The following is a 15,984-nucleotide window of genomic DNA, read 5'->3' on the forward strand; positions in this document are numbered from 1 at the left end:
AAAAATTGAGACAAATAATGAAGAACAAAGTTGAAAAAGTTTCGATATTTTTCAAATATTTCCAATTTTTTGATTTCTTAGATTACTGCGGTCTCTCTTAGATCTCTCTGTTTTTCTAATGGCGCAGCGGGCAGCTTACCATTCTTTAATGAAGACCCTACCAGGATTCGATGAACGTAGTAAAGAATCTTATATAGGTTGTGATGGTTTTTTCAACAAAGTGTCAATCATAAATTGTTCTCGAAATTGAAGAGCTTGAAGGCCATTGTTTTTTGAAGTTCAGTCAGTATTTTTTTTGTTTTCTTGCGTTAATTGGCTCGTTTCAAACTGTTGGCTATGTTGTGATTGGAGTTGACAAGTCACGCATTATTCCAAATTTCATTAAACTTGTGAGTGAAAAGCGTTTCCGAAGTTGAAAAGTTTTTAATCTATGATAGCATTTTGAGTTCATTTAAAAGAACCAAGGTCCTAATTTTTTTGAAATAGCGAAAATATTTAGGGCGGATTTCAGCAGCAACATCAGCAATCGCTCCCCCATTCTGGACATGGTGTGGGTGGAGAGATGAGCTACTCGCGACAACAGCCACCGAACATGTCGAACCTTGCAATGTCTTACCCCATTCTGGGACAGCCACCGCAGCACTCATACACTTACGGGGACAAAGGGACAGGAGGAGGAGGGGGAGAGAACCAGTTCCACGGTCAGACATACTCGGGAAGTCAGGGAAGCTATTGTTGGAACTCAGCCACCGTAAGCACAGCTCCCAATTCCGCTGTCCCCTTTGCCCTGAGGGAGGGAGGGGGAGGCTATCACAGAACGGGTAGTTTCTCCTCACGCGACCCAGGAGGAAGAGGGGATCAGCAGCAGCAGCAGTCTTCGAGGGGAATGCAAACCAACTACTCGTCCTCTTCCCACAAATCTGCAGGCGGATACTACTACTCACAAGGACCAACTTCAAACAACAGCAGTCAGCAGCAGAATTCGATGGCGTGTCTAAGTGAGTTCGCATCCAGACACGGACTGGAGACGAAATTCACAGTGCGAAATGTGGACTACTCGGACCGCAGCAACAGTCTCTACTCCTCCTCGGATGCAGCAGCCCCCACTGACACATACGACAGCAGTGCGAGAGGGGGAGGAGTGGGCAACGTCAACAGGGGTAGTGGGGGCAGATATGGATACAATCATGGCCACAGTGGTGGAGGACAAGTGGGGGGATACTACTGCTATGGGTACTCGGGGGGTGGCTACAGAGGGGGGCACTACAGCAGGAGTGGTAATAATGCTGCTGGTGCTACAGGGGGACACGGCAGCAGCGGTGGCTACTATGGCAGAGGACAGCAGGGCTATGCGACTCGGGGCTCTTCAGCAGGCAGGCCAGATAACACCCACCAGCATCACAACAACCATTACGGCGGTTATTACTCCTCAGCTGCAACGACCTTTGACACCACAGCAGGGGCATATTACGGCGACAAGGCATTAAACGCCGCCAGCAGGTAATTGCACAGTGCCATGCGTGCTGTCTACATGCCAAATAAATTGCCACAGCACGCATGACAAGCTAGTTTTATTTTCTCGCCTCCATACTAATTTTTATCCATGAAAATGATTGTAACTGCAAGGAGTTCGCTTTGTGATGTTACTATATTTACTGTTTTAAAGCTATCGACAGCAGCATCCGCAGAGACAGGCGAAGACGTATACAGTCACTCTAGAGATAGGGGGCAGGGAGTACACGGCTTGTGGGAGGACATCGCAGCAGGCCAAACAGCTGGCAGCAGCCAGGGCGCTGGAGGAATTACAGAGACAGTCGGGATTGGGCGAGGAAGGAGTGAGACGACAGAAGGCGACAGGGGTCAGTCAGAGTCGAGGAGGCAAAATGACCTCGTCCACACAACAAACCCACAGTCAGGGCAGTGGTAAAGGGCAAGGTGTGAACAACGAGGAGGGGCAGGGGCAGGGGGAGGAGGAGGGGAAGATAGGAGGAGGAGGAGGAGGAGGAGGAGATGCAGACGAGGAAGATGCAGTTGGCTCAGGGGCGAGTGGAGAAGACAGGAGGGAGGGTGTGGTTGAGAAAAGTGAAAAGCGGCACCAAGAGGGGGTGCTAGTCTCTGCTGATGGTGGGAATAGTGGGGCCACCCAGGAGAGGGGTGGAGGCGGAGAGGACGAGAGGAAGGCTACTACGACCACAATGACTGAGGCTCCTCCACCAGTGAAGCCAGACATCACCCAGGTGTACGAGTATGGACATCGAATGGGTCTGCCAGTGGTGTTTGAGGAGCAGTACAAGGAAAGTGCTGCTCTCTCATCACAGCCACAACATCGCACAGCCAAGGTGTTCACTGTCACCTGCAAAATAGGTAAATCACTCGAGCTCTCCTGCTCTTTAAACTGATTCACAGTTTTGTCTCTAATTGTTGCGATACTTATTAAGAAACATGAACGTAGTGAGTACTCTTTTATAGGTCTTGGTGACTTTTTTGTGTTTGTTTTCCAGGAAGGAGTCCTAACATTTGTTCACGCCCAGTTTTGGTTTTTCGCGGTTTTTTGATAATTTTTATTTACTCTTAAGTTCACTTCATTTTTTGTTGAACGTTAGGTAAACTTCATTAAAGAGCAGCGAAAGTAAAACGGTCTTGATTGTGAACTTGTTTACTGTGTTCATGTTCGGGCAACAGGGTAGTCACCTGAGTCCCCCGTTGGCTGTCCTTTATGGTTATGAATTTAGTAAATGTATAATATTAATTTGTGAGAAATGAATCATCTCCTTCCCGTAGTTACTATGTACATGCTACTTTTTTGATATGTTTTTGAGACTGTATATGTTGCTTTGCCCCCAAGCAAAAAGAACGGATAACGACTTCAAATCGCCGACCTTCCGAGTGAGAAGCGCACGCGTAATCACGTCACCGCAGTTTACTGTTTCACTTTTTTGATATGTTTTTGAGAATGTATATGTTGCTTTGCCCCAAGCAACAAGAACGGATAATGGATAACGACTTCAAATCGCCGACCTTCCGAGTGAGAAGCGCACGCGTAATCACGTCACCGCAGTTTACTGTTTCACTTTTTTGATGTTTTTGAGAATGTATATGTTGCTTTGCCCCAAGCAACAAGAACGGATAATGGATAACGACTTCAAATCGCCGACCTTCCGAGTGAGAAGCGCACGCGTAATCACGTCACCGCAGTTTACTGTTTCACTTTTTTGATATGTTTTTGAGAATGTATATGTGGCTTTGCCCTAAGCAACAAGAACGGATAATGGATAACGACTTCAAATCGCCGACCTTCCGAGTGAGAAGCGCACGCGTAATCACGTCACCGCAGTTCACTCTTTCAATTCCTAAAACTCATATTCAAATTTGGAGTGCTTTTGTTTTTAGCCAAGTTTGTATTCAATGAGAGCAAAAATATACGATTTTTTTTTGAAAAGGTTAAGTATCAATCAAAAACTTGAGGTAAATTAGGATGCCTCTTAACTTGCGAATTTTCTGTTCTATTAATGTGTTTTAGTTCGGGATACGATGATTTTCATGTAAGCTGAACCTTTGACCCTAATGCTCCAATATTGCTCTATTTTCTGGATTCTGTTTTTGGGCATTAAAATATCCGGATATCATTTTATTATCATGTTATTATTCATGTTATTGCTATCGGTTACTAGACTTTTTTACGTTCGTGACGTTTCTCGCAAAGTTTGCTCATCATTCTACGTAATATTAAATTCTAATACTTCGACTGATTCTGCTCATTTTGTGCAGAGGTAACAAAAGCATGACTTCACAATAAAAATTCTTATTTCTACATTGGGGCGCTGTCATGGAAGGCTCTAAGGGGTTGCACAACCTGCCTACAAATACGAATAATCAAATCCTTGAAATTTCCGAGACCTGGCGTTTATGAAATTTTGAACAAATTTGAAAAATTTCATATTCAAGGAACTTCAAGTTTTGAAATTTCCAACCCTACAGCTGTGTGTTGTCAGGATACTCTCTGATCTTGCTGCCAAAAATGACTGCTCAAATCTATGACGAGATTTGACGTGTGTTATGGATTCCCGAAAACTTTGATGTAATTCAGATTTGAAAATACCAACCCTACAATGGGTTGCTGTCAAAATTTTCTCAGGGGTTGCAAATTTTGTTTCCATATGGGGTTGCTTAAATTTTCTTAGTTTACCAGATGTGACGTTTTTTATTATCTAAGAATTTTTTGAAAAATTTTTGTAATAAATTTGAAAAAATTAACACAATAGTGGGTGTCTGTCAGAGTACCCTCAGGGTTGCAAATCTTGCCTTCAAATTTTTCTACTCAAACCCTTTTAGCTTCCGAGGTATGATGTTGTCTTCGATTTTAATGAAAAAAAATTAAGCTTTGAAAAAACTTCACAAGAGTTTGAGATTCCAAACTTCATGGTGGAATGCTGTCTTTGTACTCTCAAGAAGTTCAATTCCGGACTTCAAATATGACTTCTCAACACTTTTTGGTTGCCTAGATATAACGTTGTTCATGATTTTTTGAAACGATTAAAATATTCAAATTTCAAAATTCCCAAATTTGAAAATGTCGACGTTTTCGTGGTTTGAAGACAGGGTACTCCCAGCAGTGTTCCATATTTATGTTTGCTCAAGCTTCTTCACTTTCTGAGATATGTTGTTTTTTTTCAAAACAATGAATTTAATAAAATTGCTCAAAGTTAGAAAATGTCCACTCTATGATTGGGTGATGTTAAAGTACTTCCAAGCAAATCCAATATGACAATTGATTCATATGATGAATCATTTAATTGATTCATTTAATTGTAGTATCCAGAGCTTAAAACATTTGCATTTTTAAAATTTGGAAAAAAAACAATTCTGTCTATCAATTTTATATTTTACAATCCTGTATTTGTCGAAGCAGCTTTGCTAGTAATATGAAAATCAAAGAGTTGTAAGGCGCGACATTTCTTGGGAGTATTAAAGGTAGATGATGAACAAAACGCATTTTCAACTTTTTGTGCATTTTCCGTAGTTTGCCGAGCTTGAATTGGCTTATTCGCCGCTCTGGCAAGGTTCTTACTTCGTCTGAAAGTGTTTTGTGGATGAAATGGTTACGCTTTTGCTTCCAGGTAAATCGAAATCAAGTTAAGAGAAATCAAGAATGAGCTTTTTTGGCGTTACGTTTGAAATACTTGTTAGGACCTGAACTCTATTCGAAGTGACGTTATGTGTTTGTTGTGTTGTGGTGTGATTTGTTGTGTGTGGTTGTGTAGGGGACGAGTACGTTGCGGAGGCTGAGGCAGTGGGCAAGAAGAGTGCACACAGGGCAGCTGCGAGGAAGATGCTGCAGATATTGCCCCCTCTTCCCCCCTCCTCCACCTCCTCATTCCTCAACGGCAGACATCCATTCCCTCGACCACACTACCACTATGGCAACAGTCACTGGCACCAGGACCACAGACAACACCACCCCCATCAACCCCATTACACTAGCCCTCATTTGGGCTATGCGGGCACAGGCAGTGGCATGGCAATGGGTATGGGTATGGGTGGCATGCCCCCCTCCTACCACTATCCCTTCTCGCACCACCCACATTCACAGCAAGACTGGAGAAACCCGCAAAGAAGACAACAACTCCATCCAAAGGTAAGACATTTTAGTCCTCCCACAGATGGTTTTTGTCCTTGTTTGCTTCAAAACGTGCATAACTTTGACCAATAAAATTAAATAGTTGATCTTTCTGAATCCTTGTCTGAAAGTTTTTTTCAGTATGCCGTTAAAATAGGGTATTATGTTATGTATGGAAGGTTATTGCAACGATGTTGTTACCGTTCTAACGAGTTGTAAAAAATACTGTCGGCTGGCTATGTTTATTATAAGTCAGCGTTAGTTGTTTAGTACGACTCTCATTTTTTTCCAACCTAAGTTGCAAATATTGGTTCCACTTTTGGTGGGTATTCACACATTTCGCCCCTCACACGTTTCGCTCCTCGTTAATTACTGGCACATTTTGTCCCACGCACATTTCGCCCCCAACACATTTCGCCCCTAAAATGTACATTAAGAAAGCGGCGTTAATTAACCGTGTAAAAAATTAGGGGCGAAATGTGCGAGGACAAAATGTGTGAAACTATTATAGGCGAAATGTGCGAGGTGCGAAATGTGCCACTAGATTTAAGCAGGAGCGAACCGTGGGGCATTCATTTTGGTGGCACCTTTACGGTTTTTGATAGCATATGCTTTGACATTCGAGTACTAACAAATTAACACAGTTGATGCATTTTTAATTCATCAATTGAACCGAAAAAAGCTATTTGTTCAAACAGTTATCACACAAGCGAAGCGAAGTGTATGTTTACGAACAACTTTTTTTCCAACCTAAGTCGCAAATAAAAATGCTCATTAGTGACACTTTTGGTATATTTCAATTTCATCATATTTAAGCGTACTTAAGCATAGGTAATTTAATACGATATAGTGCTAGTTTATTTTTGGTTAGTGTTATGTCCTGTGTGTAAACAACAGGTGTTATGAAATGTATGGGATTTGTTAATTTGCGTTTTTTGCCACCCTTTGGAAAATTTTTTGAACTTTTCGCAAAAATTTCATTTTTTCTCAAGCAATACTGAATCAATTTTCAAAACAATGTTGTCATTGGAAAAACTGGCTGTTATTCTATGTGCCTGCATATTTTGCTTGTCTCTTTTGAGTTCACATCACGTTCTACGGCTTTCGAAAGTTTCAGTTGGGGGATTTTTGATTTACTTGATTTTGAATTTGTTCATTTTCTCAAATAATAAATGCATAAATCTAAGATGAACGTTTAAACTAAAGAACTAATCATTGGGATCTCTCCTTCTCATGTGGCTATTTTCTAAATTCGGGAAAAAAGGTATGGCCTCAAACAAGCCAATTTTTTGAAATTATAGTTAATTTATAAATTTTTTTGATTTTTCTCAAAAACTACCCTGCCAAATCGGAGAATAGGAGTTGAACCGGAAGAAAAAAAATGTGGTATTCAAATCTTCCCTGCGCAAGCAGCTATGCTCTGCGTTTTGAAAAAATATGGCCTTAGAAAATGTACATTTTTTTGAAACTTTGCACGTTTTTTGGAGAACTTATTTTTTCTTCAAAAACCAGCCTGCTGATTCTGAGGTTGATAATACATTGAAACTAACATTGTGCTTAGATTTTTCCTTTGTAATCTGTTTCTCTTTTTAGAGATGCTTTTTGCATTCTCCTCGCTTGTGTTGCGAAGAGCAGCTTTGCCTCTGTGTAAAAACTCGATTTCAGAAATATGACGCAGTTTTTGAAATGCATAATTTATACTGAATGTGACTTTGTGTGTGCTTTTCAATTTGTTACATGCCAAGTTATTTTGGGTGCCTTCAGTTTGTTATTTTCAAATTTTTACTTGCAAAATTGTGGCAGTTTATGAACTTATGTAGCTGCTTTGTTTGTGACTAGTGCTTGCCGATTTTTGAGCGCGCGTGGACGAGGGGGCAGGGCGTGAGACTCCAATTATTGAGGTCGCAGGTTCGAAGCTAAAACAGCAAATTTATACTAATCCGAAATTTATTTCATTTTTTCTTATTTACTTTTTATAGATGCTTTTTGTCGTGTTCTGGCTAGTGTTTGCGAAGCGCAGCTTCGCCTTTGTATTTGATTTAGTGTCAAACATTGAACACAAAGAAGACACTCATATAGGTCGAGTTAATTTTTCTGGTTTTAAGATGCTCTAAAAGTTCGGATCTGATTTCATGCATATTAATGCACATATGAATGAACTAATGTATATATGCAACTTTATTACGCTAAGAAGCAGCAGCGTAATGTATCAGTACGAACCTTTTTTTCTAATCTAACTTGTAAGTAGAAAGTGTCCATGAAAATTGTTCATTTATTTGGTGGCACTTACTGTAATCACGATCTGTAGCATTTGAAAATTCAAAGCATCTGTTCTCTGCTTTATTTTTGGCTAGAATTTGTGTTTTATTAAGCCTTCGTTGCTGAGCGGTTAGTGCGTGAGACTCATTTTCTCTAGGTCTCAGACGAAATCCGAGATGCAGCCGAATTTTTACTAATTCCACGCTTATTTCTTGTTTTATTGCACTTTCCAAAGATGCTTTCTGTCGTGTCTTGCTAGTGTTTGCTGTATGAAACTTCGCCTCTGTATATCAATTTTTATGTACTAAATAGGCTAGTTCTCCTCGGTTACTACTTAAATTCAAATGGCGCTGAAAACTTGAACGACTTCTAGATTCGAAAATAGCACTAATTGATCCAGTTTTTACTCAATCGTAGCGTAGCTTTTACACAATTTATTCAGGCTAAAATTTGTTTTTCCCGTCTTGTCTATCTATTTGTTATATTTTTGTCTATCTATCTGTTATATATTTGAATGCGGGCTTCACTATCTGGCCATGATTAAGTTTTCCAACGTATTTTTTTTGCATGTTTAACGTTCTCAAGATAGTTTTCATGTTCAAGCTATATCGTATATCAGCAATGGTTAAGAAGTTTTTCAGTTTTGCAGGGTGATTGTTTCAGTTTGAAATTAGCACTTCAATAGTGGGATGCTGTCAGGTCTCCCCCAGGGTTGTCAACTTGGCCTTCAATTTAAAACACCCAAATCCTTTTAGTTTATAAGATAAGACGATTGTTTTAATTTTTTCAAAAATTTAAAGTAAAAAAATTCACAAACGCTTAAATTCTCAACCCTTCACTTGGGTACTGCCAGGGTACGTTCAGAGTTTAATTTTTTCCGTTTAAGTGTTCATTGACTCGTTTCCAACTGCCTGTTGGCTATGTTTACATTTGCCATAACAAAATTGTTTGAAGCAGAGGAGGATCTATGATTTTCTCGGGGGGGGGGGGGGGGGGGGGGTTGTTGCGGATTTTCAACAAATTTTCGAAAATTTTGTCAACCTTTTTTTAGGTCGACCGAAATTATTTTTCGAGCTCTCCCTAAGCACGGTTTTATCCCTATTTTGGCCAAAATTGAAAAAAATTGTCCAAACAGTCCTTTTAGGCTTTTTTTGGAAAATTTTAAACAAAAAATTGCGTTTTTTTGGCGCGCGCTCTCCCCTCAAAATTGGTACATTGGCGTCACAGGCGGCGCCTTTAGAAAATTTTAGGGTCGGTCGGCCAAAAATGGATTTCTTAAAAAGTACCAAAGGGGGGACCCTTTGGGTCTGCATGGGTCCAATCCCTGAAGGGGAGGGGCGTCCGCCCCCCCCCCCCCCTAAATCCGCCCCTGGTTTGAAGTCATAATTCAACGATGGTGTACATAAATTTTGTCGGCTTTGTTATCGATTCCTAGATTTTATTTTATGCTAACTTACTTCTCCAAATTGTTTTTCAATTTTTTCTTCTTTGGCTTTTGTCTAATAGCTCATCAGCTACCTTGCCATGCTATGTTTGAGATGTATAGCAAGTAGAGCTCCGCTTCGCCTCTGTCTGATTTTATTTTTGACGAGTTGTCAGAACAATACTTTGCTCGGTAAGGTATTTTAATGGGTGACATAATGAAACTTTTGAATGAGAGAGTCAGGGTTGGCTTGTTAATTAACACCATGTTAATTAACACTGTTTTTTAACGTTTTTTAACGTTAAAAAACATCGAGATTTTAACTTTTTTAACATTTTATATTTAAACGAAGTAGTTTTTGCAATACAGCTCCAAAACATTTGCTCGGAATTGGCTTTTGTTTGTTTTCTCAGAAACGCCGAATTGATCACATGCACATCCAATCAAATAGTTGTTCGTTGCAAGCTGAGAATTATACTGCAACCAACTGAGAATTAAATGGCGGCTGAACAGCTGCATTCGGTTATGTGCATTTGTGCGTTCGGTTATGCCTATCAGTATCTTGCTTCAAAATCTTGCAATTGAATGATTTGTTTGAACTGAATTCAATTTTTAACCCTGTTTTTTAACGTTTTTTAACATTTTTAACGTTAAAAACTGTTAAAAATCTTGTGAGGGTGTTAAAAAGCCAACCCTGGAGAGAGTTAGTTAATGTTTTCATTTGAGTGATTTATCGTAATACTTTGTTCTTGTTGTGTTTGCATTACAGGTAGGGGGTAATAGTGGCAGCGGGCAGAAGGAGAAAGAGAGAGGGAGGGAGAAGGAGAAGGAGAGGGGGGAGTTGAACCCAGTGAGCAGACTGGTGCAGATTCTGCAAACACAGAGAGCCCACAGTCCCGTTTTCACAGTCTGTTCCATGGTCAACTCTGGAGCTGCATCAGCAGACCAGAGGGGGGGCCACTACTACGCCCACGGGGGACGAAGAGGAGGAGCCGGCGGTGGCGGTGGCGGTGGAGGGGGCAGCAGGCACTTCCACGTGGACGTGCGGGTGGGGGAGGAGAGGGCAAGTGGGTTTGGGGGCAGTAGGAAGGCGGCTAAGCGACAGGCGGCAGTGAGGATGTTGCGCACCCTGGGCTATACAGTGGACATGGAGAGACAGCAGCTACTCAAGGACGGCAAAGTGGTGCCGGAGCCCCTGCCAAATCAGGTACTCCTCACCCACCCATTCATACCCAGGGACGCATCGATGCTGATTCCCCTCCCCCTCTCCCCTTAATCTAATGCTGCTGACGCACATGCACAATTACATGAAATGTTTCATGAAATTCAGTGATAGAAGTAGGGCCAGTGAGTGCTTCGTGGTGTTTAGAATAAGTGCAGTGGTGGCTACAAGTGGGCTATGCAGCAGAGCTTGGGCGGAGGAGGAGGAGTGGGGGGAATGTTGGACAGGACTTTTGAGGAGGCAGTGTTGGCAGCAGCAACTGCCATGGGACTGCACGGTTGCCTGCCCCCTCTACTACTGCAACAACAACACACTTCTTCCACGCTCTCAGCCAAAGGCAACAAGACAGCTTCTCAGTCAGGCGAGCAGGCAGGAGGCAAGGATGTAGGAAAGGAGACGGCAGATGGCAGTAAAGAGGAGGCAGAGGGGCAGGGAGAGGGAAGCAGCGGTGAAGACTCGCAGGACATGATGGACGAGAGGGCAGGTGCGTGTAATCTACTGTATCTCTGTCTAATTGCGAGCAGGGAGACTCACGGTGTCGGCCATCGACTCCAATGACTTAGTAGTGTTCTATGCCCTCCTGTTGATGGCATTTGTGGCCAGACTTACTTTAGTTCATCATGGCTTCGATTCGGCTCCCCCACTCTGCCTTCTTTTGTGACATTGACTGGCATACTTGAGACTCCGGGGAATTTTTCTCTTTTTTTTTACTGGAGACTTTTCTGGGGTTGTGATGCGAAAGTTATATTTGTAGAAGCTATACTTGTAGGAGCTTTGTTTTGTCGTTATTAGATGCTCTCTAAGATGTAGTAGACTGTTGTTGCATCCACTTGTGTGTTTTCAGGCTACGTAGCCGCTACTGACTTCGGAGTGTTGGCACACCACCAGGCACTGTTGGCGAGAGAACTGCTCATCAAGCACAGATATGCACAGCAGAGACGACATGCAATTGATATTGCCAAGGAGCTACTGAGTAGTTCATCCTCCTCCACGACAGGTGGAGTTGGGGTGGGTGGATGGAGTGTGACTGCCGCTACCCTCATCAAGGACAGTGGGCGTACAGTGGCCCAGGTGGTGGGGGAGGGGGAGGGGGAGGACAAAGTGTTTGAGCAGACGCAGTGGCCACATGTGGCAACAGAGGATGAGGATGGGGAGGAGGGACAAGGAGAGGGGATGTGTGTGTCTGACAGAAAGGGACAAGAGAGTGAATCGAGGAGGCAGTTGTCGCTGAAGCAGCAGATGAAGTTGCTCTGTGGTGCTGTCGGAGCACATCTCTCATACAATGACCACACCAAGGCAAGTATAAAGGTCGTGATAATTTTTTTCGTGATAATTTTTTCGGGAAAAGTCTGAAATATGTTCGCGCTCAAATTTGAAAATTTGATTTTTGTAAAGGTTGTGTAAAGGTCGCGAACGTGTAAAGGTCACGGAAAACGTCATCGTCTTCTTGTTTCGAAAGTGGATTTTATGTTTCAGATTTCACAGCTGTATATATTTTTTTTACCTTGTGATAGTTGTCTCAAATTAGGTAACTTTTGTGAATGAATTTTTTTCTTGAATATCGAAATTTGAGATAATTACACAAAAAAACTATGAAATTGGAACATTTGAAAATCACACGCAAAAAGTTTTATAAGATATAAAGTTGTTCGGGCGTCAAATGTGACCTCTTATTGAGATGCATCGGATATCTTCTTTTTTCCATTCACTCGCAAAATTTAGGATCACGCGTTAAATGTCATCTATACTGAAGGTTTAGCGGATATCTTTAAAAGTTTTAAAATTTGCTTACGCTAAAATCTTTGATCGAAAGTTTTAAAGTTGATTTTAATTTTCAGATTTCCCAGTGGAATTAAAATTTTACCTCTTGATTCATTTTCAAATTAGGTTAATTTAATCAAAAATGTCAATCATAAATTTTTCTAGAATTTCAAAGAATTTTGAGGGCATCAATTTTTTTCTTTGAAATTCGAAATTTGTTTTTTCTCTTTAACTATTGATCCAGTTTTCTCAAATTGGGTTAATTTTATCAAAAAAAGTTCGCCATAAATTGTTCTAGTTTTTCTCGTTGCTATCACATTTTACAAACTTTATTTTTGTCTTGCCGTTTTCATCTCAATTTCTGTCTGCTAGTTTGTTGTGCTATTCGAATTGTGTATAACAGCTTGCATTCTCTACATATAAAGCATTCATGGACACTGGAAAAATAAATTTTGGTTGATTTTTTGGTTAGTTTTATCCAAAATGTGCCCATGTGTTATATTACGATTCCAGTTTTTTGTCCAATGAACTTCATAAAATAATGAAAGAAGTGTTCTTTTAGGTAAACAATTTTGCTGCATAGTATTGGCAGTTTAGTCGTATATGTTAGCCCCTTTATGAGTCGCTAATGTTTCAGTTCTGTGAGGGTAAGTGGCACAGTTCGGCAGGGCGTCGAGCTGGCATAAACTAAGTCTGTGGTTAGATTCCTGTAGATGACTTTTTTGAAAACAATGTTTTTTTTTATTTTCTTACGTTTTTCTTTTTTTATATATATATTTTTTACCTTTTAAAGTGTTTTTTTTTGGCATTTGCTTGTGTGTGCGAAGTGCTGCTTCGCATCTGTGTAAAAGATGTTTTTAATTGAAAGAGTTTTAAAGTGTTGTATTGTTTTATTTGGAACAAGTTCATGCACTGTGAGTTGTCTTTCGTTCGTATAATTTGTAGAGCTGCTGTTGTTGTTTGTGATAGGTTGGGCCTCCTCTCGAGCACGTGAGCCAGTTGCGGATGGTGCTTGGCAAACAGTTTCTGAGTGAGGGCCAGTCGAGTGAGAGTGTAGGAGAGGCACAGGAGAGGGCCAGCCAGAGTGCACTGGAAATGATAGCCAATGCAGACCCCAGTGGACCCCACATTCCTATTCCACCCCTGGCATCCACTACAACCTGTCCACTCCAGACGGTGGGGGAGGGAGCTGAATCCATAGTGACAGTAGGAGAAGTCAAAGGACGTCTGGCTCCCGGGAAGAGTGAGGGGGAGATGGGAACCACTTCGGACGACAAGGGGGAGGATAGTGGATACGTGGGCAGGGCGGCCCAGTCGGAGGACACGAGGTCACACAACTCACAGGATGTCAAGGAGAGAGGGAACAGCCAATTGCAAACAGGCAAGTTACATACTTCTCTTGGCCAGATACCACAAGACAGCACACTGTACCACGCGCTCAACTCTTGGTACAGAATCGCTAAGAAAGTCAGAGTGGCGTTGCTTATGGTCCCAGAGTTTAATTTCAAAATTGGTCGCCTTTTTGCAAATTAAGTCTAGTTTTATCAAAAAAATTGCAGATGTTTGATTGTTTAAACTTTTGAATGTTACAAAAAAGTGTTCATAACCTCGAAGATTGTTTTTTCTTCTTTCATTATTATATCGGTGGTTGTGTTGGTAGTAGATGCATCCAGGTGGGAACGAGGAGAGGCAGTTGGCGAGGAGACAGGGGCGGCGGGGGCCGACGACAACAACAGCCGCCGCAGTGGAGGAGATGTGAGGGACGGCGGCATGAGTGACCAGACTTGCTCGGAAACATCTGCCGAGCACTGTTCAGAGTCAGTGGCCGAGAGTAGCACGGGCAGTGGACTGCCACATTCTGCAGTGGATGAGACAGCAACATCTCCCAACAACCACACGCTCGGCACGGTAGCCGGTGACGCTTCGGGACACTCGGCTGGGCAGAGTGACGAGGAGGTCGGTGGGGGCAAGGAGGGAAGCGAGGGCCGAGGAGGAGGAGGAGGAGAGGGTGATGGGACTGCTACTGCTACTGCCTCCACTACAGATGTGGCCTCCTAACGAGTCCTTTAAAGCTTTTCCCTTTAGCTCATCGTCCAAATCCATCCTCATTATGGTAGGATATATTTAATTAAGAGTCATGAACGTAGTGACTATACTTCTATAGGTCTTGAACGTGATCGAATTCTAATTTCAAAAGTGGAATTTGATTTTCAGATTTCCCAGCGAAATATTAATTTTATCCATTGGTCGAGTTTTCTCAAATCGAGTTGATTTTATCAAAAAAACTTTCAACCATCAGTTGTTCTTGAATTTCAAAGAACCTTAATTTTCTTTGTCGATGAGCGTAGTTGAGACTCTCATGTAGGTCGTAATGTTTTTTTCAGGAAAAGTCTTAAAATTTGTTCAGGCTCAAATTTATTTTTTCGCGATTTGACTTTAAATTTCTTTTCAAGTTCAATTGGGTAAATTTTATCAAAAAAAATGTTTTTTTTTCGTCAAAGTGTTCTAGAAATTCAAAGAGCTTTTAGGCCATCAATTTTATTCTGTTTTCTTGCGTTCATGACTCCTTTCCAACTGTCTGTTTGCTATGTCTTAAGTGTTGTAGATTTAATGCCCTGCCTGATAATCTGAGAAAGTCATTTATTGTCTACTTTGCGATTAGAAATGCGGGAATCAGTTCAAATTTTTTTGCATTTTAATTATACTTGCTATTTTTGTGAACCCACTCTTGCCAATTTCAGGTGTGAGTGAACTCAAGAATTGCACCCTGGACATATGGCAGGCGAGTAATAGATGAACAGTTCTAGAGTTAAGAGTGATCGAATGGATTAAGGATAGAATCTGAAGTAAACTGGTTGTCTGTTTGAAAAACAAACTGAAAAACTATACAAACTGAACTACTGCGGTCGATTGATGATGTTGGATTGGCTTCCAATTATACAGCAGAATTAGTTTGGTTATTTCTTCCTACCTTCTTTTTTGTTACATGTTCTCTCTATGTAGTGATATATGTTGTACTATTTCATACAAAACATACTACGGGGCTGTTCCCTCCGCAGTAGTGATTGATTGACAAGTGGTGCACTTGAGTGTGTGAACAAGAGTGAGTTGAGTTGAGTGGACATGTCACTTCATCCAAACGGTGCTCTCTGTGTCTGTCTGACACTGCTGGACACGTTACCCCATAGAGGGGACAGCAATCCTCAGTTGTCCCGATTATTTATTCAAATCTACCATTTTGTTTATTGTCCGAGATTGCAATGTTGAATCTTTACTGTAACCAAATAATTGTTTATGAAGCCATCTTTATGTATGCAAATCAAATTATCTTTCTTTTATCGTCACCATGTTTCAAAGAGATTGTACGAGGAAATAGTTCACAAAGATGTGAAATTACTTACTGTAATTTCACCTGCGAGTGTGATGACTTCGACCGATTTCAGGCTTTGGGCGAAACTGGTTCTATTTTTGCTGCATCGAACTGGCAATTTATTAGCATAGGTACATTTGTAGCTGCATTATTTGTGGCTAGTTTGGGATTTCAAGTATCAGTGGTTGAGTGGTTACATATTTTGGAAAAAACACTCGAGATGCCTGAAAACATATACATAAAAGAAGATACTAGGTATATAAATATTTATAGTGAAACAGTGATAAAACAACCATGCATACTACTTTTTAAAAATGCCTTTAATCGAAAAA

General features: G+C 41.2%; 1 protein-coding gene across 2 annotated transcripts in view; it reads left to right on the forward strand.

The window, feature by feature from the left end:
• The window catches only part of LOC134846939 (hornerin-like), a 112,122-nt gene extending 96,502 nt beyond the window's left edge, over positions 1-15,620 (forward strand). Inside the window, exons 5-13 of one of the 2 annotated variants that reach the window (XM_063864380.1) lie at positions 500-1,500; positions 1,667-2,364; positions 5,262-5,635; positions 10,069-10,506; positions 10,669-11,005; positions 11,366-11,817; positions 13,252-13,663; positions 13,943-14,395; positions 15,024-15,620. In XM_063864380.1, coding sequence (XP_063720450.1) covers positions 500-1,500; positions 1,667-2,364; positions 5,262-5,635; positions 10,069-10,506; positions 10,669-11,005; positions 11,366-11,817; positions 13,252-13,663; positions 13,943-14,340 — 4,110 coding nt within the window. In that variant the 3' untranslated portion in view covers positions 14,341-14,395; positions 15,024-15,620. The remainder of the gene's footprint in view (positions 1-499; positions 1,501-1,666; positions 2,365-5,261; positions 5,636-10,068; positions 10,507-10,668; positions 11,006-11,365; positions 11,818-13,251; positions 13,664-13,942; positions 14,396-15,023) is intronic. The other variant, XM_063864382.1, reaches the window with a different exon arrangement.
• The last annotated feature ends 364 nt before the right edge of the window (positions 15,621-15,984 follow it).

This window comes from Symsagittifera roscoffensis, chromosome 5, assembly GCF_963678635.1.
Source record: "Symsagittifera roscoffensis chromosome 5, txSymRosc1.1, whole genome shotgun sequence".
In the NCBI taxonomy this organism is placed as follows: Eukaryota; Metazoa; Xenacoelomorpha; order Acoela; family Convolutidae; genus Symsagittifera; species Symsagittifera roscoffensis.